The sequence below is a fragment of the Propithecus coquereli genome, unplaced genomic scaffold, assembly GCF_000956105.1.
Source record: "Propithecus coquereli isolate 6110/MARCELLA unplaced genomic scaffold, Pcoq_1.0 Scaffold239, whole genome shotgun sequence".
NCBI classification, from domain to species: domain Eukaryota; kingdom Metazoa; phylum Chordata; class Mammalia; order Primates; family Indriidae; genus Propithecus; species Propithecus coquereli.
In genome coordinates this window covers 1740619-1764872 of record NW_012147941.1, presented here as the reverse complement: position 1 = coordinate 1764872, position 24254 = coordinate 1740619, and the positions used below count along the sequence as shown (strand labels likewise).

Genomic DNA, 24254 nt, shown 5'->3' with positions numbered 1-24254 from the left:
TGAAAAAGTACAGGCTAGGGGTAGCTCCCCCTGCCCCCCCCCCACATACATGCCAGAGCCAGGGCAGGGCTAGGTACTCAGAGTTCCTGGCTGAGAAACCAGAGTGACCAGGTGCCAAGGGGCTCTGCCCCACCCCCAAAGGGGACCCAAACCCCCAAGCCCAGGCCAGGGTGCCCAGAGCACAGGGTCTTGGGTGTGGTAGCTTTGAACCAGATGTCCAGCCTCACTGTCCGGGAATGAAATGCCTGGGGCGGTGAGGGGGTGGAGATGCCTCCCCAGGCAGAGGAGACTCTGGGAAGCGGGGGAGGTCTGGGCAGCAGAGATTGGGAGAGCACGCACACGCATGCACGCACGCACACAAGAGTGAGCAATGTGTGTGAAAGGCTGAGACTGGGGGGGAACAAGGTGGGGTAGGGGAGGGTGTGCTGGAACGTGTGAATGGTGGGAGTGAGGGCTGCAGAAGAATTGAGGTGGGGTATGTGACAGGGTGCCCTGGGGTGCGTGCAGAGCAGAGAAGAGCTCTAAGGGGTGAATGGGTGCAGGGTTGTGACCAAGCTGAGGCTGTAGGTGCTTGTGTATAAATAAGCGTGGCGTCGGTGTTTGGAGAGATGTAGGGGTATCCCTGGGCCCTTAGACAGCCGAGGGAAACAGTGGGGCCGAGACTCTGCTGGGGAGTTGTTGGGACATTATTCAGGGGGTTGCCTGTTGAGGTGTTGGGATCTAGGGGGGAGTGTGTTTGCGTGCACACGCAAGCTTCAGGAGGTATTAGGAAGGAGCTGAGGGGCTGTGATCTGTTCAGAGATATACTAGAACTGAAGCTAAGTCTGTGTGTCTGCGGTAAATGTTGTGGCTACAGTGGGTGTTCCTGTTTGAGTGGGTGTTGAAGCAGTGAGTGTATGTCTGTTGTTGGGGGAGGCTGTGTGTTTGGAAGGGTGTAGGGGGTACTGGTGTGTTTGGGGAGGTCCTGGGCTGTAGCTGGGAAATGTTGGGGCTGTGGGTAGAGTTTGTGTGTGTCTGGGGAGATGTCAGGGCTCAGAGAGTGTGCATCTATGGGAAGGGATGAGGCTGTAGCTGGGTCCTGGGTGTATCTGGTAAGGTGTTGGGGTTGGAGAAGGAGTTGATACGTTGAGGGTGCATTAGAAGCTGTGTGTGTGTGCTGGGGTGTTGAGGGGTGTACAGGGGTCATAAAAATCTGGGTTTGGGTTCCATACTAGGGTTGTAAACATATGTTTGGAAAGGTGCTGTGACTGTTGGGGGACGCACTGTGGTTTTGGGGAGGAGTTGGGGCAGCGTGTCTGGAAAGGTCACTGGGACTTTAACTGGGTCTGTGCATGGGTTTGGAGAGGTGTCAGGGGCTTGCAGTTCCTCTGCATTTCGGAAGGGAGAATGGGTCCCTGATGTCAGCTATGCTGGAAGCTACAGGCTGCGTGTGGGAAGCTATCAGGGCTGTAACTGGGATCTTGCTGTTTGGGGAGGTGTTGCAGGTACGTGGGTAGGCGTGTGGTGGTTGTGTGTCTGGGGGTGTGTTGGGGCTGTGTGTGTGAGGCAGTTGGACGTCGGGGAGGTGTTTGTATGTAGAGTGGTTGTGTGTCTGGGGGTGTGTTGGGGCTGTGTGTGTGAGGCAGTTGGACGTCGGGGAGGTGTTTGTATGTAGAGTGGTTGTGTGTTTGTGGAAATGTGTGGGCTGGGTGTTTGTAGGTGGAGCAGTTGTGTTTAGAGGTGCTGGAGCTGTGAGTGTGTATATGGGGAAGTTGTATATTTAGGAGGTGTTGGAAACTGTAGTTGGTCCCTATGCCCAGAGAGGTGATGGGACTACAGGGTGGCGGTGGGTGCCCCTCTGGGGAGATGAGAGCAGAGTCCTGGCCTTTGCTCTGGGGCCCCACTGGGGGCCACCCACTAGAATCCCTGTGCTATGGGGGTTGCCTGTACAGGGGTGTCGAGACAGGCAGTCCATCTGTCTCAGCCTGTGCCCAAGCAGAAGAAGCAGAGCCGCCTCCTCACTCCCTAGGGGGCAGCGTGGCTCCCAGCCCACCCATCTGCCTTCAGATGGTCCAGGCAGGAGCCTCCACAAAGCTGCCTGGAGGGCATCGCTGTGTTTGAAGAGGCACAGGCTGGGGCTGGGGGACCTGCACAGCAAACAGTCCTCACGGAGGCTGCTCTGAAAACCACTGATGCCAGGAGAGAGGAAGAGGGAGGACAGGGGCGGGTATGTCTGTCCTTGTGCTTCTGCGTGGGTCAGTCCCCCGCTGTGAGCCCTGGGGCCTGTTCCATGTATTTGTGCTGAATGGTCCCTGTTCAGGTGGCACCTAGGCCTGGGAAAACACTGCTCACAACAGGCTCACAGCGTCACAGCTCACCTGCAGCTACACCCTCCTCTCTGCACACTCCCCACATTCACGCACGAACACCCACTCACCTTCCCACAAGCATGCGTGCCACGGCACCCTCCTGCACACAGTTCACCCTATGCCCCTAGACTTTCGTCTATGTATGCCCCATCACACCCCCATTCTGCAAAACCCTGTACAGTCACACACCCATCTCACATACACACCCATCACACAAACATGCATGCACACATACATACCTGACAAGTAGCTCTCACACATACACCCACACGCTCCATACCTTGGAGCTCCCCGTCACACCCATACCCCATCTCACATGCGCTCAGTCTCTCTCTCACACCCCATGAGACACTAGCCATCCCTTAAACCCATACATGTGAGCACGTGTGTGTATACATATGCACACACATACACCCTCACCACCTTGCATCCTTCCCACCACCCAACCCACCAGGCCATTTCTGTGTCCAGGCCAAGCCCTGCCCCTTCCCAAAACGGCTCCTGCTGACTGAGGGGTCCCTGCCTCCCCATCCTACCAACTGGGTTGGAGGGAAGAAGCCCCCTCTCCGCTCTGATGTACCTGCCACTGTGTGTGAGGATGTGGCTCTGTGTGTGTGTGTGTATGACAACATGTCCGGAGACCCCTGACAAGGCCTGTGGGTCACTGCCTGTATGCATAAGGAAGCTCAGGTGTATGTTCATCAGTTATGTTTGTGAGACATAGAACGAGTGTGAGGGTGAGGATTTACCTATCACAAAAAATGTGTTCGTGTGTGTGTGTGTGTGTGTGTGTGTGTGTGTGTGTGTGTTAGAGAGAGAGACAGAAAGGGAGAGAGAGAGAGAGAGAGACAGGGCCTGTGTAGACAGACAGGTGTGGGTATGGAGGGTGCATTCATACAAGGAGACATCCCCTGGTGGGTAGGGAGCATCAGGGGATATTTTCTGAGAGACAAGAGAGACCTGTGCCAGGGGTCAGCAGACCCTTCCCCCCACAAAAAGAACTGCAGGGAGCAAGGGGCTCTGGGCGGCTTCTCTCTCTCTCTCCCTGACCTCTTTAGCAGCTGGAAACTGAGCTGGGGGTGGAAGGAATGGAGACTTGGCTGGCCTGGGGGTTTGGGGAGGGAAGAGGGAGAAAACACCTTCCAGATTCTCATCAAATCCCTGTTTGTGGTTTGTAGCCTCGAGTCTCTCTTCTCTCCTCCCTCCCTCTCCGTCTGTCTGGGCTTCCCCCTTCTTTATCTCTTCCTATGTTTCAGTCTCCCCCCGATCTCTCTCCTTCTGTCTCAGTCTCCCTTCTTATCTCTAAGTCTCTGTCTCTCTCTCCCCAGCCCTTCCATTTTTGACTCCTCCTCTCTCTGCCAGCACCTCTGTCTGTCCGTCTCTCCCTGTCCTGGTCCATCTGTCCGTCTCTCTCCGTCTGTCTGTGTGTGGGTGTCTCTGTCCATCTGTTCCACCACCCATCTGTCTGGCTGTCTGTGTTAGTCCTTCCAAGGGTGCCCACTCTTTCCCCAAGGCGCCCTCCCCCAGGTCAACAAGGCTTCTCCTGGCTCAGAGGGTGGGGAGGGGGTGCAGAGCTGCAGCTTCTGGAAACTTCAGTAGCAGCTGGGCTGAACTGGGAGTTCGGGGCCAGCCAGCTGCAGAAGCGGCCCCTCCCCTGGGCTCCCAGGCCAAGGACCCCAAAGCAGAAATAGGAGAGAAAACGGCCTCACTGCAGCTGAGTTTGTGCATGGGGGGCAGGCTGCAGGGACCTCACTTTGCTATTTCCCCCAAAGCCAGGCCCTGCGGGAGAGGGATCCTCAGTGCCCACCTTCCCCATCCCTAGCCAATGGATGAGATGCAGGATCCAGGAGGGAGGGGCGGAGGAGGCAAGGCCTTGAGGGAAGGAGGGGCTGGGAGCCTGGGCTTCCTGTCAGCTGGGCTGGAGGGGGGCTCCTTCCCTCCTCTTTTCCAAGCAGTCCCTGGGGATCCCTCCTGCTCTGGTCCCAGCTCCAGGCATGAGAAGCCATACAGGCAGTTCTCGCCAGCTCCACAGGGCCATTCCCACCTCCCAGCCACAGGGACATAGGGGATCATACCAGTGTCTCCCTGGCAATAGTGGAGGGTGGTTCTGGGCACATGGGGACTGTGGCCCTGTCTAGACACTGCCCATCCTGAGAAATCCCAGGGAGCCACCTTCCACTGCCAGGCCACACCTCCCATGCACACAGGGCATCCCAGTGCTCACCGCCCACCTGCCCAGCCCACCGTTCCTCACGCCAGCAGCCACTGTTGCGACATGAACTCTGAGAGTTCACCAGGGAGCCCTGCCCCAGAGACCTGCACCCTACCTTGCACTGGTGGCTCCGACCGTGCCCCCAGCACAAAGCCAGTAGCTGGGGACCGCATCCCTCAACACTATCCCAGGCCACTCTGTTCCCTCCAACCCCCTCCCCAATAGCTCACAGTCCAAATCCTGCAATGGATGGGGAAACTGAGGCACAAGAGGATAGGACAGGACGACATGGTCATCCCTCCTGAGAGGCTGGGGTGGGGTCATAAATGAAGAATGAGGAAAGAAAGGGATGCTGTAGGGACAGAATCTGGCTCCTTCCTGACCTGCCACTGGCAAAGTCCACAAGGGCTGCACCCTCTGCACAGCCCTGTAGCTGGGCCAGGGCCAGGGGCTGGCTCCCTCCCTCTTAGCTCTCCTTGCCCCTGGCTGGGCCCCCTCCTGCTCCCCCCTTCTGAGCAGCCCTCCCTGCCCTCTCCCTCCCAGCTCTGGCTCTCTCATCCTCAGCTCTTGGAAGCCTGACTCACTGTTTCCCCTCCTCTCTCCCCTCCCTCCCTCTCTCCCAGCAGAGGCACCTCCCCCTCCCCTGGGGGGACTCTGGCCACATGGGTGCCCGCCTGCTCCTCTCCTGCTCCTCTCCCTGGGTTCCAGCCCCCTTTCGCACCCAGGAGGCCCCCTGCAGCTGTTCCAATTCTCTAACTACAGTGAAGTGGAGTGCAAAAAGCCTGGGTCCCAGCCTGGCCTTGCCAAGGCTACGTAGCTATGACCCTCCACAAGTGGGTCCCCTCTCTAGACTTGGTTTTCCGCCTGTCAAACAAGACAGGGGGAGGAATCCAACTGGATGATGCCCCTGGTGTCTCTAGGACCCTAATGTTCCCTGCTTTTATAACCTGTGTGCCTCTTGGCACAAAGCACCCAACAACCTGTGGGGTGCTGTACCTGCCTCAGGCCCCACCCCTAGGTCCCAAGAAGAGCTCAGCTCTGTTCCCAGACATTTGGGGAAGGCAGAGGGGAGATGCTGCCTTAGGGCCAGGAGCATTAGTCAAGACCTCTGGAATCCTAGTCCCCCCATTCTCCCTCCTCCTGTGGGATTCTCCCTCTCCCTTTCTCTCCCCACCTGTCCTCCTCCCTCTTCCCAGACATCTGCTTGTCTCTCCTCCAAAAACAATCCCAGCATTTGATCTTGGGTGAGAGGCCCTCAGTGCTGCCTCCCTTCTGGCGGCAGGCTGGGAAGTGGTATATTCCTAGGCCTTCTTGGTCACCAGGCCCGCACCTCCAGGGGCTGCAATCCTGGCTCCTCTTAATCTCTTCTCTCTCATTCTCTCATCACTTGTTTCAGTCTCCATCTTTCCCTCTCTTCATCTGCATGTGGCTGTCTGGGTCTCTCTCCTCCCCATGCCCCCACTCTCCCCCACCTCCCTGGGGGGCCCATCTGCTGGCATAAGCAACAACGTTACCCTTACTCTCACCCGGTAGTCCCCAGCTCCACCCCATTCTGGCTTCCTCCTCCCTGCTCTGTCCCAGGAGACCCAGGGGACCCAGAGACAGAGCTGGGCTCCAGCCCATAATAGTGAGTCTGCTTGACCTCACCCTGCCAGACCCAAAGGGCCTGGGCGTCTGGTACACAGTGATGGCACCCCCAGCCCCCTGGGTGGCTGGCATGAGACACAGAGCTCTGTATTCTACAAGCCCCCTCCAAAAAAAACAAAACAAAACAAAAAAACAAGAAAGATGAAGCTGACCTGGAGGTGGGGACAGAGGGGGGGAAGGGGGAAGTGAGGGAGGTCAGGTTTGCCGGAGGAAATCGCTATCCAATGGGGAACAGAGGCATAGAGGAGACAGTGGTTCAAAGTCAGCGCTCTAGGCTGATTCGAGAACAAGCAATGTCCCTGGGGGCTCTGCCAGTCCAGAACAGCTACCCCCACCCAAATGTCTCCTGCCAGGGACAGTCTGCCCCTCAAGCCTCCAGCACAGCCACAACAATCAGGTAAATGGAGACCCCATCCCTTAATCTTCAGAATCCAAATCCAACCTCCCACAGTACACCTCCACTTAGCTCAACAGGGGGTTTGAGAAGCCTCTCTGCCAAGATCTAAGCACATGGTGGGGGACAAAGTCCCCCAGCTCCCAAGCCCCCTCCCCAAAGGCCTCATCAAGGGCTGAGGGGCAATGCAAAATAATCCTGGAACCCTCACACACTAAAACTGAGAAGCTCTGCTCTCTACTCACAGCACCCGGGGGTGTTCGGGGCTCCCCACCCCTATGACCCTGTTCCAGACCCCCCAGCCCAACAACCACAATAAACAGCAAGCTCTTTTTCTTTATGACACCAAATTTCTCCAAGCCCAACAGCTCCTTCCATCACTACCTCAGCCATAGATCACATTAAAAACTCACAGAGGGCAACTTAAACACATCACATTTGTTTCTCTCTATATTATTTCAAAAGTAACGGCATTAAAAATGGATTTTACTACAGAAAATAAATATCAGCACGTGGGCCGGGAGCCCAGGCGGGGAAGAGAGCCCACCGGGGGAATGTCCCTGAAGGCCTGGGCAGGCACAGTTTAGGCACTGACCAGACCAGAGAGGGCGGACTGCACCCTGGGGTGAGGGGGGGTGCCTGGGGAGGGGGCAATGCCTGCCCACCTGGGCACCTGCCCTAATGCCAGATGAAGAGGGACAAAACACTAGTTTGGACTGGTGCCCACTGGCTCCCCAAAGCTCATGCCCTCATTGGTCTTTGCAACCTCTGAAGAGTGGGAGCTCTGGGGCCAGAAGTTCACCAGTCTCTGGGGGTTATTCCAACTATTGACACAGCAGGAGAAAAAATGAATTCAACTTACTATCCAGTTTGATTTTCCATTACTATAAAAATAAATATACATCTGCTCAAAGGAGGGAGATGGCAAGCAGCATGCACATGCCACCTGGGGGGTCCCCCCACAGCTCACCACCACAACCCAGCCTGCCTCCCCAAGCTGGAGGGGGAGGGATGGACAGACTGGTAATCTTTCACTTACAGCCCCAGCTCACACAGCCACACACACTGGGCCACACGGAACAGGAACAAGCCAACAATAGAAACACCCCAAATGCCCCTGGCAGGACTCTGGCCAGGCCTGGGCACATGCCCCTGCCCTGCCGGCGGCGACGACAGCAGCAGCGGACAAAATGTGGCCACCCTGACCCGGAGGCAAAGCTTGTCCTCACACCCTGAGCTCTGCCCAGGCAGCTGAGGCCAAGTCCCACCTGACACCAACTGGTCCGGTGGGAAACGCCTGCCCAGCCAGACAGGCACAGGCCCCCCAAGGGTCCCTCCTTGCGCTCAGGGACCAGGCTGGTACAGCCCAGCCCTGCCTCCCAGGGTGACGCCTGGACCCAAATTCAGCTGGCCCTGCCAGTCAGGCACTGGTGCAGAACCGAGGGCACCAGGCTCAGCCCCTCCCAGCCCAGCCTCAGGGCCCCCAAGCTGGAAGGGAGGGGAGACTCCCCACCCCTCCACATCTGGCCCTGGCCCCCAGGGTCTGCGGTAGAGAATTCCCGCCCCCGCTTCTCTCTCCCTCCTCCCGCTCTGTGCCCGCTGCCCGCCTCAGGGACAGCCCCAGCTCCCGCCTCCGGCCAGCAAGGCCCACATCCTTCCTCCCTCAGCTGGCCCCTTCGCCTGGCAGGAGGCTGGGGGGGTCAGGCTGCTGGGGAACCCCCCCAGCTCCCATCAGTCCTCATCCCCAGCCCCCAAACTCTAGGTTGCTGTCTCTTTTCCTGTAGAACAGGAAACAAGGTTATTTCCTAGACTCAGAGCCAGCCCCCTGCCCCTCTGGCTCTGCCCGGGGACCCAGACCCAGCAGGGGAAGGCGCCCTCAGCCAGCAAGCAGAGATTCAGCAATTCACCCTCAGCTCCCTGCCTAGGGGGCTGACAGCTGTCACTCAGCACCCCACCCCCTGGGGAAGAGGGGGCCGATTCAATCAGAGCCCCAAAGGAAACGCATCGATAGGAGATTATTTATTTATTTATGCAAAAGTGAGCCGACTTTGTTCGCCAGGTAACCGGGCACGCGGCCCAACCCCTCCGGCCCTGGCCGCCCCCAAATCCCTCCTCCGCCCCACACCCCCTCCGGGTCATTAGGTCCCCGCCCCTCAACTCCCAGAGAGCCAGCGGAACCTTGGGATTTGGGGGTTGGAGAGGAGGGGCTCCTCCCTCCGCAGTCTCCCCTTTTCCTAGCGCGTATCCTAAAATCCAGCCTTGTTCTCCGCTCCCACGGTCCCCCCTTCATCCCCCCCCCAACATTCTCAGCAAGCTGGAGAGCAAATTGCAGTTTTAAATCCAAAGACGGAGGGAGGGGGAAGGAGGAGGGGGCGCGCGGCAGCGCTGGGCGCGCACCTCGCCCCCGAGCCGGGGGAGCCGCGGGGCGGCCAGGAAACCCGAGAACCCCCCCTCCCCGCCCCCCCTCCCCGTCCACCTCCCCCTCCCCCTTCCCGGCGCTGCCTGCCAGGCTTCGAGCCGAGCCCAGCCGAGCTGCGGGCCCCGGTGGAAACAAAGACCGATCGCACCGCGGGCACCGCAGCCACAGGGTCCAGCGGACCGGACCGGGGGGCGCGGGGCCCCCCCGTGGTGCGCTGCACAAAAGAGCCCGACCGGCCGGTCCCCAGCGGGGGTCTAGGGCTAGGGAGGCGGCGCCACTCACCGGAGTGCTGGGCTGCCGGCTCCGTGGGTCCGAGCCAGGCGAGGGGCTTCGGGGGGCGTCTGTCTTCCGGCGGCGGCAGCGACGCGGGCGCCCGGCTGCTGGGGAGAGGAGTCGTGGAGGAGCCCTGAGCCGCCCGCCGTCGCTGACAGCATGGCTCGCGCCTCGGCTCACATTCTCCGCCGCTAACTCCGCTGGACACGGCCCCCAGCTCCCGCGGCGCCCCCCACCTCGATCACTCCTTCGCTCCTTCTGCGCCCCCCTCGCTCCCCCCGCCGCGCACACACTCTCACAGCGCTGGGCACCCCCGCCCCCACCCCCCCAATTGCAAACCTGGGAGGGAACGCGCCCCGCGTAGTCCTCCTGCTCCTCCTCCTCCGCCCTCCTCCCTCCCGCTCTCTCTGGCTGTCTGTCTGTCTCTCAGACTGTCTCTATTTCTCGCTCTCTCTGCCTTTCTCTGCTCTCCAAGCTGGGTGGGAAAAGGAAATGAGGACAGAAAGCAGACGCTGGCTTTGGGTGGTGGTAGCTGGATTCCCTCTCTCCCTCCCTCCGCCTCCTCCCCTCCCTCCTCCTGCCTTCTGCTCTCTCCGCTGCGAGCCGGGCTGAGCGCAGCCTGGCGGGTGGCTCGCTCTGCCTGCCCGCCCGCCTGCCTGTCTGTCTGTCTGGTCTGCCTCGCTCGCTCCCTCCCTCCGTCTCTCGCCCTCGCCCTGCCTGCCTGCCTCTCTCCGTCTCCGCCGCCGCCGCCGCTGCCTCTGCGAGCTCGCCTTACCTTCGCCGCTCACCATCCGGAACCCCAGGGGGGAGCGCGCGCGCGGCACGCCGGGACTTGTAGTCCCCACCCCGGCCACTCCGCGCGCAGGGCGGGCGGGGCGGCGCCTGCAGCTCCGACGGCGCGGCCCGGAGCCCGCGGGGACCGTGTGCCCGGGACCCCTCTGGCGGGGGCGCGCCCTCACCCACCAAGGGGCGCCGATCCTCCCCAAGAACTAGGAGTGTTCGCCTTGTTCCGTGTCCCCGGCGGGGGGCTCTGGATCCAGCGGAGGTTGCGGGTGGGAGCGAAGGGGCGGGGTCTGAGAATGGAATGGGAGTGGAATAGGGAATCAGGGGATTAGCCAAAGGGGCTGCGACTTTCTGGGGCGTCCCAATTGAACACGAGGGGAAGGAGAAAGAGGAGAGGACCGGCTGTCTCAATTTGAGGGCGTTCTCTCTTTCTGAAAAGGTTTCCTATTGAGTAAAGCGCAAGGATTTATGGCAGGAGGGCTGCTCCGAGAAACCTCAAAGCCCCAGCCAGTACCTTCTCACTCCGCGATCACTCCTCTCAAACTCTGAGCTCTGCGTTGAGCCCCTCCGACTGCTAGTTTGCCTACTTGTCCAAGGGCAACAAGGGCTCAAAAGCCCGGATTAATCCACAGGTAGAACGCACGCTCCCATTCCCGAAGTCTGCTGAGCATTTGCGTTATGTCGGGAAGCAGGATTCAGATTCAACAGCTCTGAGCTCCTGCCGCGGCCGGGGGCTGGGCTCAGCACTTTCACCTACCTCCTCTTCAGGTCACATCTGTTCTCCAGCCCCTGGCTCCGGGCCCCCTGCCTGACCGATCCCACAGATGGGAATGTGCGCTGCTGCTGCAGAGGGCCCCTTACCGCAGGAAGGTGGCCGGACAGCCCTGGAAGACCTGCTGCAGCTGCCATTTACTGAGCACCGCAGGGCCCGCGAGTCCTGTACGAACCCGGTGAAATGGTACTGTTATTATTTCCATTTTAGAGATGGGGGCACGGAGGCTCACCTTCCTCAATTAGCAAGTGGCTGAGCCCAGCTGGATTTGAACCAGGGTCAAAGCCCACTTGGTTAACCCCTGGGCTATGGCAGGGAGTTATGACACGCCCCCCAAGTGTGACTGACCTTCTCTTCCCGTGTCTCTGTGTCCTCTCTTGGCACTTCAATTCAACGAATGTTAACTGAGGTATGCAGGGCTTGCAAGGGACAGGAGATGAATAATGCATAGTGGCTGTCCTGTCCTCTGTGTCTACCAACACCAGCCCCGACTTGTCCTGCTTCGGTCCCACCTCATCCGTGTGTCTGACATTCTTTTGCTCCACCTCTACAGGCTTTGTCCATCTTGCCCCCTATCTGGTGTCTGAAGTTCCTCCAGCAATGCCTTTGTCCTTGGCCCACCTGTTTCTAACTCTGCCTTTGGCCCTGCAGGGTGATGGCCAGCATGTGACAAAGGCAGGTGATGACATTTTGCCAACTGCAGCTCCCTGTCACCATCTTCCCCACACCTTCACTCCTTCCAAGCCCCTCCTCTAGGACAGTAGGGCATGGGAGGGCATTCTCTACTGGCCCTGGTGGGGGGAGGGGGGTGCAGCAGAAATAGGAGAGGTTTGGGCTCTAAACAGTAACCTATTGATTTGGCATTATGGGGCTGGCATGACCAGCTGGAGAGGCCCTTATCTTGGAGAAGCTTCTTCTTGCAGACAAGATAGGCCTTGGGTTCAAAGATTTATTCATTGAATGAGAAATATAATAAGGTCAGATATTAATAAAAGTAGTGGTTAAAATTGTTAGAGTCCCTTTGCAGCTCCAAAGCCTGAGTCTGAAGTTGTCACAAATAGACGAGGCTTTGGCATCTTGCCCTAGTGGCCTCCCACTGGTCAGATTTTGGCACTGGGGAGGGTGGGAGTTCCCAAGTTCCCCCTTCTTTTACCCCCACCCCCTTACCCATTAGGCTCTGCCCCAGGTCATGAAGACCCCACTTAGTTTTAATCAAGTTTTGGGAGAGAGTTGTGTGGGGTAATACAGGATGCTTCCCTGGAGGTGGACAGCGCCAGGTGGGCTGGGATGAGGGGGAGTTCGGGAAAGGCATGGGAGGGGGAGTTAAGTGATGACATGCAAAGGGCAGGGGTAGCGGGCTGTGCGAGGGAGAGGGGAACAGAGCAAGGAGGGGAGTTCCCAAGCACGTCCCTCCCACCGGAGGCGGCTCCAGCGGCTCCCTTCCCCGAGAGGGCAGATGCTATTAGCCCTCAAAGTGTTGATCATTTCTGGAAACCAAGCATTGCAGAGTCTCCCTGTTATTTCGGGGCTGGTCCTTCTCTTGGAACTTTTCCCAATTGTGTTGAGTGGGGGTCTCCCCAAACTCAAGCCGAGTCTTCCTGTGGGCTGCTGCTGCCACCTAGTGTCTAATCTCCGCTTCTGCTTCGGCAGCCATACGCCTGCAGGATGGCTGTGAGCTCCAAGGGGAAGGAGACTTGAGGGAGAGGACACAAGTTCTGGAAGAGCGTGCATCACGCAAATCACTTTTGTTTTAGTATAAGCAGAAGGTGGTATAGCTAGGCCCTAGGAAAATATGAGAGTCTAGAGATGACGTTGTGGGGCCTAAGGTTAGAGGCCATGTGGAACAGGAACCAGGCAGACCAGGTCCTGATCCTGCTTTTCCTTAATGTGTGTCCTTAACCTGCCTCAGTTTCCCTGTGTGTAAAATAGAGGCAGAGCTGTTGAGAAGCTTAACTGAACACATGGATGGGGAAGCATTTTAAAAGCCGGTAGGGGCCTGGTGAGGGATTATTGAGTCATAAGAATAATAATGACAATGACCGACAGGCTCCTGAGGCTCACAAATGAAGTGAGCCTTGGGTGGGGACAGGCTGCCCTCCCTGAATGTGAAAGTTCTGGGGCTGGCCCCACTCTTGGGGCTGCCTCCAAGAGGGGTGGATGGCTAGAGAATTGTTCAGCCTAGTCCACGGAAGGGGAGATGGAGGCCTAGAGAGGTTACAGGCCTATCCTAAGCCACTGAGCTGCAGCGCTAGGAACAAGAGGCCCATTGGAATGGAGCCAGTATGGCCCTGGTTTTCCCCTTCTCTGGATGGGAACAACTCAGAGCTGAGGCTCAAGAAACCTTGGAGGCAGGAAGCCCCCTCCTTGTGGTACAGTGAGGACTAAGGCCCCCAGGCCCCCATTAGCCCTCCTCCTGGGCCGGCCCCCCCCCCTCCCCCGTGCAAGTCCTCCCAACATTCCTCCAGGCAACAGGAAACCCCAGCTGCAGCCCAGACTTCAAACAGCTCCTCCCTCTGGGGCAGGGGGTGTGGGAGGAGAGGCCAGAGGCCAGAGGGCAAAGGTCAGCTTTGTTCCTGCCAGAGGTGGTGAGGGACCTGGGAAGACAGAGGGGGGCAGGGTAGGGCCCTTGACAGCCACACTGCGTGTGTGCGTGTGTGCGTGTGTGTGTGTGTGTGTGTGTGTGTGTGTGAATTTCTGTGTCCTTCAGGGTGTGTGTGGGTCTCACTGTCCACCTATGTCTGGAGGTAAATATGGGTCCTCAGTTTACTTTCCACTCATGGACCTGATTTATGTGTCTGAGCATGTATCAGTACATGTGTGCTTGTCTGTGAGCGCTCAGCCTGGGATCCCACTGACATGTCTGCAGATGTCATCACTGGTATTGATATGTCTGGGTAACAGGCCTGGTCAAAGCTGTGTGTCCTTCTGTGAGTGTGACCTGGTGTGGTTTTTTGTGTCCAAGAGATGTTTTCTTCTTCTACCTCTTCCCCTCCCATCTTTCTTCCATGTTGGTCACCAGAGGGTTCCTTCCGAGAAGTGAATCTGACCTTGTTACTCCCCGCTCAAAACCCTTCAGTGGCTTCCCATTGCCCACGGCTTAGAACCCCAGCCAGCCCGAGTGCATGGCAGACAAGACCCACACCTACCTCACCATCTTCATCTTCGTCCACTCCGGTGACATCTACCTACTTGTAACTCCCTGCACAGTCCCATTTCCTGCCTGTGAACTCACTTAATTCTGTCCAGTCTGGAATACCTTTTTCTTGCTTCTTTACCAAGCAAACTCTTACTCTTTTTTGACTCTGGTGAAGCAACACCTCCTCTGAGAAGACTTCTAGACTTGCCCCTGCTCAGTTGAGTTAGGACCCTCCCCTGTTCTCCCAAATACCCTTTATTGTCATTTAAACTGTGAGCTCTTTGAGAGCAGAAATTGTGCTGTATTTCTCATCCCGCGGTTGGAAATTTCTGAAGGGACCTGGTTCTCCCATCCCTGGAGAAAGTTTCCTGCAGTTTTGGATGTAGTTCCCAGAGTGGCCACTAGAGAGAGTGTGGACATCACTGCAGAACAATCCAGGCTCGCGCGCGCGCGCGCGCGCGTGCGTGCGTGTGTGTGTGTGTGTGTGTGTGTGTGTGTGTGTGTGTAAGTACTAGATGAAGGGTAGGAGGGAGGCTTCTATACTGCACCTAAGAGACAACTACTGGAGCGGACAGGGGATCCACCCAGTTCAGTCCTAGAGCAGTGGGATCCAGGATACACTCCCCAAAAGGGTCCTAAGACCCCCAGATTTCCCCCCACAACTCAGGGCCCATGCTCCTTGGTTTTTCTGCTCCTACTTCTTGCCTCTGACCCTCCAACCTTCCTCTTCCATGCCTCATCTGCACGCTTAACCTTCCCGTGCATAATTATTTGCACTTTCCTGAATGGGTCTTGCTCTACCATACATCCGGGCCTTTATGCATGCTGTTTCCCAAGCTAGAGATGACCTCAGCCTCTGGTTGCTCCATCAGGCAGACTTTTCTTTCACATACTCCAAGAAATCCCCCAGACTTGGCTCCCAGACTGACCTTGCCCCTAAGTGTTGTAATTGTTCACTGTTCCGCCTCCTGGACAGGACCAGCCTACAGGAGACATCAGTAGATATGTGCAAAATTAATAAATGACTTAGTTCTTTTATGTGTACAATGCTCAGCATGTATGGGGCTACCCCAGACCCCTGGGTGCACCATGCCCTCCCTGGGCCTGACTCAGGGTCAATATAATATTTTCGCATACTGCTCCGGCAAATAAAGAAATGTGACACAGTGGAATGCATGAGACGTCGAGTTCAAGTCCTGGCTCTACCATCTGGTATATGACCTTGTGTGAGTGTTGTCGCCTCGCAGAGTCTTCCTTTCCTCTTTTGTAAAATGGGGATAATCACACTTCTGCACTGCCTCGTGGTGAGGATCAAATTAGACGATGCATGTGAAACACCCAGCATTAGTCAATTAGGAGTCCTCCTCCCCCACCATGAACTTGGAAATAAAATTGCCCTCTGAGTCTTAAGCCAGTAAAATCCACGCATCACAGAGAAGAGCCAGGTGGGGGAGTGAATGAGGCGAGAGATGGTTTTGTAAACGACTGAAGAGTTTTGTGAACGGTGCAAACCGCAATCAAGGTGACCCGCCTGTAATCTCAGGGAGGCAGGGCGAGGATGTGATTGAAATTGAGAAAGCAGAAGCCTAATCAATTGCATTGTGCTCTATCTGAAGGGAACAGAAGGCTGCACAGAAAAGGGGGTGCAAGGGAGAATTCATTTAGCTGCTTCAGAGGGAGAGACGAGGAATCAGAAGACACAGGGATTCCAGGCTCCGGAGGCTCTGGTCTCTGCAGATGGTTCACTGCCCTGCTGGGCCTTCATTGAAGCCAGATGGGCATCCAGGTACCAGGAATAGCCCTATAAGACAGACAAGAATATCCTGGTCCCAGGAAAAGACTACAGAGACTAAGAGCACTGATTTTGGAGTCAGAAGACTTGGTTTAAGCCCCTGCTCTGCAACTTCTGCTCTGCAAACCTTGAAAATGCTGATTTACTTCACTGTGCCTTAGCTTCATTATTAGCAAAATGAAGGTACAACGGGCTTCTCTGCATAGAGTTCTGCGGGGATTATATGGCAGCATGCACTTAGCAGGATGCCTGGCACAGAATAAACAATTTGTAAATGGTAGAGACAAAGAGAGCTAACAGGTATTGAGCATTTTATTGCTATTTCGCAGATGAGTTAATTGAGGCTTGGCGAGATTAATAACTCGCACAACTTCACACAGCTAGTGAGTGGTGGAAGCAGGATTCACACCAGGCAGGACAGCTCCAGGGCTGTGCTCTTATCTGCTTACTCCTTGGCAGGTAGAAACACTGGCCTCTGGCTTATACCTCAGGCTCTTGTGAGTTTTTTTGGGCAGAAACTATGGCCCTCAGGAAGCCTTAGCCACTGAGAGTGTGCAGACAGAGCTAAGGCTCCCACCCCTATGACAATCTTTCCAAAGAGCCATTTGGTCTCTCTCCATATTATTTCTCCCATTTATCAGCCCCCAGTACGGGGCTGGGTACAGGGAACTCTCAATCTGCACTGACCACCTTGTCCCCCTTTCCTTTAGGCCACTCAACATGGGGGGTGGGGTCCCAGGGAATCTTTCTACCAATAACTAGAGGAGGGAGGATCTCTCCCTCTCTCTCTCACACACACACACATACACACACAGGACAGAGCCTAGAGGCAACGAGGTCTAGTAGAAAGACCAAGAGCTTTGGTGTAAGACCTGGGTTCAAATCCCAGCTCTGTCACATACAGATATGTGACCTTGGTACATCATATCACCCCTGATCCTCAGTTTTCTCATCTACAAATGGGGCTAATCATAGAACTAGGCTCAAGACTGGATTAAATGAAAAGATGGATGTAAACACATCTGACATTCAGCAGACACTTAATAATAAATGAGTTACTATCACTACTATTTTTCTCCCCTGCCTGTCTATGAACTCCTCCAGGGCAGGGACGGATCTTATTCGTGTTTGTGTTCCCAAGGTCCTGCTTAACAAAGAGTCAATGCTTCACAGAGTCATGCTTAGTAATTGTTCACCAATTGCAGCAGTGAATCCCAGACTCCCAGACTCCTTCCCTGTCCATTCCCTTATTAAGTCAGAAGGTCAACAAACATTTCCCGGCAGGAGAGGTGGGAATCCTTATTCTCTGCTCCTCGTTTCCACATGGAGGCATGTCAGCTGCCAGAGTTTCTCAAAGGGGGAGTGGGGGTCAGACAATTTGCCATTGCACAGGTGCATTGTAGGTTGTTTGGCGTCCCTGATCCTGGCCCCCTAAATGCCAGTAGGAGCCCCCAGCCATTGTGACAAACAAAACTGCCTCCAAACCTCTCCAAAAGCTCCCTTGGGGGCAGAACTCCTCTAGGAAGATCCAACAGGCTAAACTAACCTTCAAGTCTCTCCCTTTTGCTCCCCTCCCTCTGTCCTTTTTTGGGGAATCTGACAGCTGTAGAGGGTCCACTGTAGCCTTCTTGCCTGCCCCTGTTGAGGGAGGCCTAAGGTTGTCCTGTTGTGACTGCGATGAATGGTAAATCTGCTGAAATCAGGTAAAGAATTAGCAAAACCATTGTGCACAGATTGAAGGCTATATCAGTATCAATAAAGGGACATTTTGATATATCTCCAATTGCCTGTCTTCTCTATGTACCTTTCAACTCATCTTCAATTCACATGGGGATGAGCAGTGAGACTTTTGGGAGTCCTAAAACTCCACACCTTGAGTGCCCTGTGCTTGCTAGGCATCAGGGCATTCTCTCATTTCCCCTGCTGCTCGAAATAGCCCCACCTGTCCTGTTCACCTCCCATTGACCACCATCCCTCCCAAAGGAAGGTTCAAGGGAATTTCATGGCTCAAGGATTCATATTGTTATTTTCCTTATTTATAAAATCAATAAACACACACACACACACACACACACACACACACACACACACACACTATTGAGAGAGGTGGCAAACCCTCAGCAACCCTCACCCTCAAACGTGTGTCTTGGCCCCAGTCTTGGACCACAGCATCCACCCAGCAGGAAAGGGCTCCAGCAAAGACCTTCTGTTTTTGTAACTCACAGACACAAAAGATTGACAATAGGAGGCAAATTCTTGGCACCTGGACCAGAGTAGGATGATAGGAGGGTAGGGAGATAGGTGAGGGGAGAGATATACAGTTTTATAAATAACTAGACAACATCTGAGCATTTGAAGGAGGTGAGGAGAGAGAGGCTAGTGGCCATGTAGGGGCCCAAGTCAGAAGGGGAGAGCTAGTGCTTGGGGCTGGAGGGGGGTGAAGGATGAGCTCTGAGCTTCCATTTGTCCCATCTGTAAAATGAGTGGGTTGCCCTAGATGGTGTCAGAGCACCCCAACTCCTCTGACATTCTAAGACTCTATAAGGTTCTAAGCCTGAGGGCTTTGGGACAAGAGCCCTGGGGATTGGCAAAGGCTGGTGGGCACCGCCAGAGATGTGGTTGATGTCTGAACAGGCTATGTATGATCCCCAGGCTGGTACTGTGGTTCCGTGGAGGTGAAGTAGTCCTCCAGGAAGGACTGCAGGTACTCGAAGGTAGGCCTCTCCTCTGGATCCAGACGCCAGGTCTGCTCCATGACCTCATACAGGGACACTGGGCAGCCTAGGGGGCATGGCATGTGGTAGCCGTGCTCCACCTGTTCCAACACTTCCCGGTTATTCATGCCTGAAAGGTGAGGCACCATCAGTCAGAAGGCCCGGCCCCTCCCAAAGGGGCAGGCAGGAGGAAGCCTTTCCCCTTGGCCACTCCCCCCAAATCCCTGGCAAACCTGGGTAGGGGACTCGGCCCTTGCTGATGAGTTCAGTGAGCAAGATCCCAAAGGACCACACATCTGACTTGATGGTGAATCTGCCAAAGATGGCAGCCTCTGGGGCCGTCCACTTGATGGGGAACTTGGCCCCTGGAGAGGTTGGGGAGAAGGGAAAGTTAGCGAGGAGGTCCCTGGGAATAGCTGGGTTAAGAGAATGGGGACTTTAGGAATGGGGATCTTGGGGACCCTGAGCGCAGAGATCTCTGGGCATAGCAGAAAGGAGCTGGTACCTAGTCAGCACCTACTATGTGTCTGGTGTAGTGATGGGCACTTTCCAAATCATTGTAATAATTCTCATAATAATGACAGCTAGTACTTGTCTAGCCCTTACGATGTGCAGGCACTGTGTTAAGTGATACACGTGCATTAACTCATTTAACCCTCACAAAAACCCCGCAAGGTAGATGCTATTATTACTCCCCTTCTACAGATAAGGAAAAGGAGGGACTGAGTAGTTAGGTAACTTGCCCAGATCACACAGTTAATAAGTGGTTGGGATTCATACCCAGGCATTCTGGCTACAGAGTTCACGCTATTACACTCTATTGTCTCTCATTTAAGAATTATAGCCACTTGGTAAATGTCTGCTGATTTACTCTTGTCTGAATATTTTCATTTTACAAAAGAGAAAAGGCAGCTCACAGAGGTTAGGTGACTTGCCCAAGGCCACATGGCTGGTAAGTGGCTGACCTAAGATTTGAACTCAGAATTGCCTCTCACACTACATCAGGATGGGGGTGTCCTAGATGATTCCGGGTGAGGAAGGGTTTCTGAGCATGTGGGGCCCCATGGCAGCCCCTTGCTGCATTAGGAGCTCTTGGGAGGTGCGGTGAGGTGGGGCACCTTGTTGGGGGTTGTACTCGTCATCCTCGATGAGGCGGGCCAGCCCGAAGTCGGCGATCTTGCACACCAGCCGCTCCCCCACCAGGATGTTGGCTGCCCTCAGGTCACGGTGGATATAGTTCATGCGTTCCATGTAGGCCATGCCCGCAGCTACCTGGGGGGCCAAGGTGTGCAGAGATGGGAGCTCATGGGGACTCACAGCACCGTGGCCTGCATGAGGGGCGAGGGGCCATTTGAAAACCCACTTTTCAGATGAGGAGACTGAGGCTCAGAAACGGTGCCTTGCCTCAGTTCGCACAACTGATATGGTGGGCGGGGCCGCACTTCTGGGGCTAGGCTAGGTGTTCAAAGGTACAGGGATCCGTGAAAGGTTAACAGGAGGTAGTTCTGGGAGTTAAAGCGTGCTGTCCAGTGTACCTGGGCTGCCATGTCCACCAACTGGGGCAGGCTCAAACCCTGACCCTCCCGGTCCTTGAGGAACTCCAGCAAGCTACCTGGAAAGAGGAATCCAGAAAGTCAGCAGCAAGACCCTACTCCTAGCTTCAGGCCCGCCCTCTCTCGCTTGGCCCCGCCCCTATCCGGAATCATCTAACCCAGTTGGCCCCGCCCCCTTCTCCCAGCGCCCTCCCCCTCACCTAGATCCGCCCCGTCTCGGGATCCCGCCCGGATGCCTCAATCTGTCACTGGTCTCGCCCAGGCCCTGCTGCCAGACACCGACTCTACACATCTCGTTTCTTCTCTTCCTCGGTCCCCCTAGACAGGACCTACTCAGACTCCGCCCCAGACCCTCCCTCGTCACAGATTCTGCGTTCGTTTGCCCAAGCCCTGCCTCCACCCGCACGACGGAGGCCCCGCCCTCTGCCCCCTGTCTACCTTGGCTCCGCCCCCGCCCCAGCACTCCTGTTGTTTCCCACATTCCGACCCCTCACTAGGACTCTGCCCATTGTCCCTCGTCCCCTCACAGATCGCCGCCCAGGTCCCCAGCGACACCCACCCTAACTTCACCCCAAATCCCTCCCGCCCAGCCTCCGCCTGACCCCGCCCCTCACCGTGGCACATGAACTCTGTCACGATGTAGATGGGCTCTTCGGACACCACGGCATACAGCTGCACCAGCTTGTCGTGCCGCAGCAGCTTCATGACCTGCGCCTCCTCCAGGAAGGCCTTCGGGGACATGGTGCCCGGCTTCAGAGTCTTCACTGCCACTTTTGTGCTGCCGTTCCACGTGCCTGCCCGGCGGCCGCGTCTCATCAGGACCCGCTCCCCACCAGCCCAGGCCCGCGCCCCGGCCCCTGGCCCCCGGTGCCCGGGACCTCCGTACCCAGCCACACATCCCCGAAGCAGCCGGTGCCCAGCCGGCGCTCGAGCGCGATGGAGCTGCGGCTGATCTCCCAGGCGTCCTTGGCCAGGCCCAGCGTCTGCGGCTTCATGGTGGTGCAAGGCGCCGTGAGCAGGTGGCACAGCCCGTCATTCACCTCTGGGGGCGGGGGGATGGAGGTCACGGGCAGGCCAGAACGCCCACCCCAGGACATTCCTCATTCCACCCAGCCCAGCGCCAGACCCCAAGATTAGTTATAAAGAACTAGACCCCAGGTGAGGTCCCAGGCCAGGAAGGAAGGCAACCTAGTCCCCTGAGTAGGTGGACATGTAGGTGCCCAGGGAAGGGGAGGGCACCCAGAGGGAGAGATGATCTCTGTCAGCATTGGGGGCCTTCCTGTAAGGAATAGGAGCCTTCCCACAGGAGGTGGCCTCCAGCTGGGCCTTGAAGGATAAGGTGGGATTCTGACAGGTAGAAATGGGTTTAGGGATTCCAGGCAAAGGTGTGGACCCCATCTTTGGCCTAACCAATCAAGGCAGAAACCTGGGCATTGACTCCCACCTTCCCCTCAACTCTGCAGCCAGTCCTCCACCAAGTCAGGCCCATTCTGCCTCCTTGCCAGCTCCCAAATCCGCTGTTTCTCCTGACTGCACTGCTACTGATTCAGTCTGGCCACCATCACGTCTCAATAGACAATGGCCACTGTCTCCTAATGGACCCCTCATGCTGCCTTGCCCGCTGGCATCCAAGTTCCACCCAGCAGCCAGAGTTTCTCACCAAGGTGCAAACCAGCCTCTTGTCACTCCCTGCTCAGGGCCCTGTGACAATGGCTTCCTGCCTGCCCACAGGACAGTCCTGGTGTCTTGGTGGGGCATTCAGACCGCACAAACGCTCACTAAACTTTCCACAGATTCAAGACTGGAGGCAAGAAACTGGCCAATTCCCGGTTCAGTCATCAGGGGGCGCTGCTGGGCCGTGTCCTCGCGAATCCCACAGAGCAGGATCCAGGCCTAGGAAGCCCCATACTTGGGTTCTAGTCTTGGCCCGGCCCCTATGGCTTTGGTAGACCCTTCCATTCTCCGGGCCGCGGTCTCCCCATCCGGACAACGCATCAACAAGTTGGTTCAGGGATCTGAAGCGTCTGCCCTCACCGATGTAGTGCTGCACCAGCTCCTGCACCGAGTCGAACTGGGCCCGCGTGGTGATGTAGTAACCGCCCGTGTCCAGCTTGCGGATCTTGTAATGCTTCACGTGATCGCCTCTGGTCTGGTCCCAATCACGGATGGACAGGGAGTAGGCGCCTGCGGTGAAGGATCGCTTTGGAAGAGGCCCGAAAGGCTGGGGACTCTAAGTTGGACAGCGGCATCCCTAGAACCCGGTCCCAGTCTTAGCTCTGCCCCTCAAACCCGGTCCCAGCCTTGGCCATGACTAAGTACCGCCCCCTCTCCCCCCACCCCCCACCCCTTAACGCTACCCCTCTACTGAGATGAGGCCCAGCTTCAGTCGGAAGGAGCAGGACCTACAGGCTGTAGAACTTGAGGCTCCTGTCCATGCCTGTCGAAGCGATGAACTTGGCGTGGTGCCCGAAGGCCACCCCGGTGGTCAGGCCACTATGCTCTGAGGAGAGAGACGAGAGGCAACTGTGAGAAGGCTTTTCCTTTTCAGTCTGAACACTGACCCCTAATAACAAGCTACCAACACAACCAGTCCTCCCGCAGTCGGTGCTGATCACACGGAGAGACTATACACTCTTGCGGGCAGGATTCCACTCTGACCTGCTCACCGTGCACCTCCAATGCCTCCCTCAGTGCCTGGCACAAAGCAGGCACCCCATCTTTCACTGGTGGATGAATGAACAAAGCAACGTCAGTCTTCCTTCTCACCTGAGCTTTCTGGGCAACTGTGATTCAGATCAGGAAAAACCTTCGTGTTCAGCTTGTTGATACATGTTTAGCTCTAACTCCTTGCTTACAACTGGAATAGTCCATTAGCTTGGTCTATCTAGCTCATGAGGTTCCACTCCAGGGTACAGGGCAGGGCTGGGTCAGGGCTGGGCAACACGCCTCATGGGACTCAGGAAATTCATGAACATCAGGACAAGCTCCTTCTAGATTGAGGATCACACCTGGAATCAACCAGCTCCTCACTAAAAAGCCAACACTGTGCTTTCCGCCTGCCACCCTACCTAACTCAGCTCCAAATCAAATCACCAGGTCCAGTGCAGGGTTCAAACCAGTGGGCCATACAGTCAGAACAGACACCTTTAAACACAGACACATTGAGCAGGGCTCAGGAGAACACGGGCATGAAAGAAGTATCTTGTATCCTGCCCACAACCTGCTAATGAGGATGAAAATTTCATCAACAAAGAGTACAGCAGCCCCCATTAGAGAGAGCATCAGGTCCCCTGTTACCATGCATGCCACCTCCATATCACTATGTGTCCCACTCTGCAAGACAGTGACAACATTCCCATTTTAAAGATGAAGGAGCTAAAGCTCTGAAAGGAAAGGTCATGTGGCTGGGGCCACATGACTGTCAGAAGGCCAGAAACCCTGTTATCGCTGTCTCAGCATCTCATACTTTTCTAATCTAGCACTTACACTTGCAATTAAGTAAGTATTTGTGAAATCATCCTACATCTGCCTTCCTAAGCTAACTATAAACTCCATCAGTGCCAAGAATCCTTCTGTCTTATTCACTACTTTAATCCCACAAGGGACTAAGACACAATATTGAATAAGAACAGCAGCAAATCCTTACTACGTGCCAGACACTGTTCTAACCTGCCTGTATACAGAGGGTCCCCAACCTAATGATGGTTCGACTTACAATGGGTTTGTCAGGACGTAGCCCTATCGTAAGTTGAGGAGTATCTTAAGTTGATGGTTCAACTTAAGACATTTCGATGTTACAAGGAGTTTATGAGGTATTAAGTGCATTAAAATTTGTTTATCAGGATATAGCCCCATCATAAGGAGAGGAGCATCTGTGTGTATTTTCACCACAACCCCACTGAGTATGCACTATTACATTCCCATTTTCCTGAGGCTCCAGAGAGGTTAAGTAATGTTGGGGCTCAGAAAACAATACCTACTTTGGCATGCTGAGTGCTTTGAACTAAAGGCGAACCAATGTCTCTCACCCCTCTTTCTCTTCTCTGACTAAGGAACACAGCTGTCATGAATCCCTTTCCTGGGAGTCTCACCGACCAGAAAACACTAACTGGTATCACAAGGAAGGAGACTAGAGGTTGGACACCACATCCAGTATATGTCACAGACTATCACCTATTCTTCTGAGACAAATTTGTCTCCGAGACAAATTT

At 55.8% G+C, this 24254-nt stretch overlaps 1 protein-coding gene across 1 annotated transcript in view; it reads right to left on the bottom strand.

Annotated features, from left to right (window-relative positions):
• Window positions 1-16014: 16014 nt before the first annotated feature.
• The window catches only part of FGR (FGR proto-oncogene, Src family tyrosine kinase), a 14946-nt gene continuing 6706 nt past the window's right edge, over window positions 16015-24254 (bottom strand). Inside the window, 7 exon segments of the mRNA XM_012645998.1 lie at window positions 16015-18620; window positions 18724-18855; window positions 19609-19762; window positions 20026-20102; window positions 20658-20837; window positions 20930-21085; window positions 22078-22273. Coding sequence (XP_012501452.1) covers window positions 18412-18620; window positions 18724-18855; window positions 19609-19762; window positions 20026-20102; window positions 20658-20837; window positions 20930-21085; window positions 22078-22273 — 1104 coding nt within the window. The 3' untranslated portion in view covers window positions 16015-18411.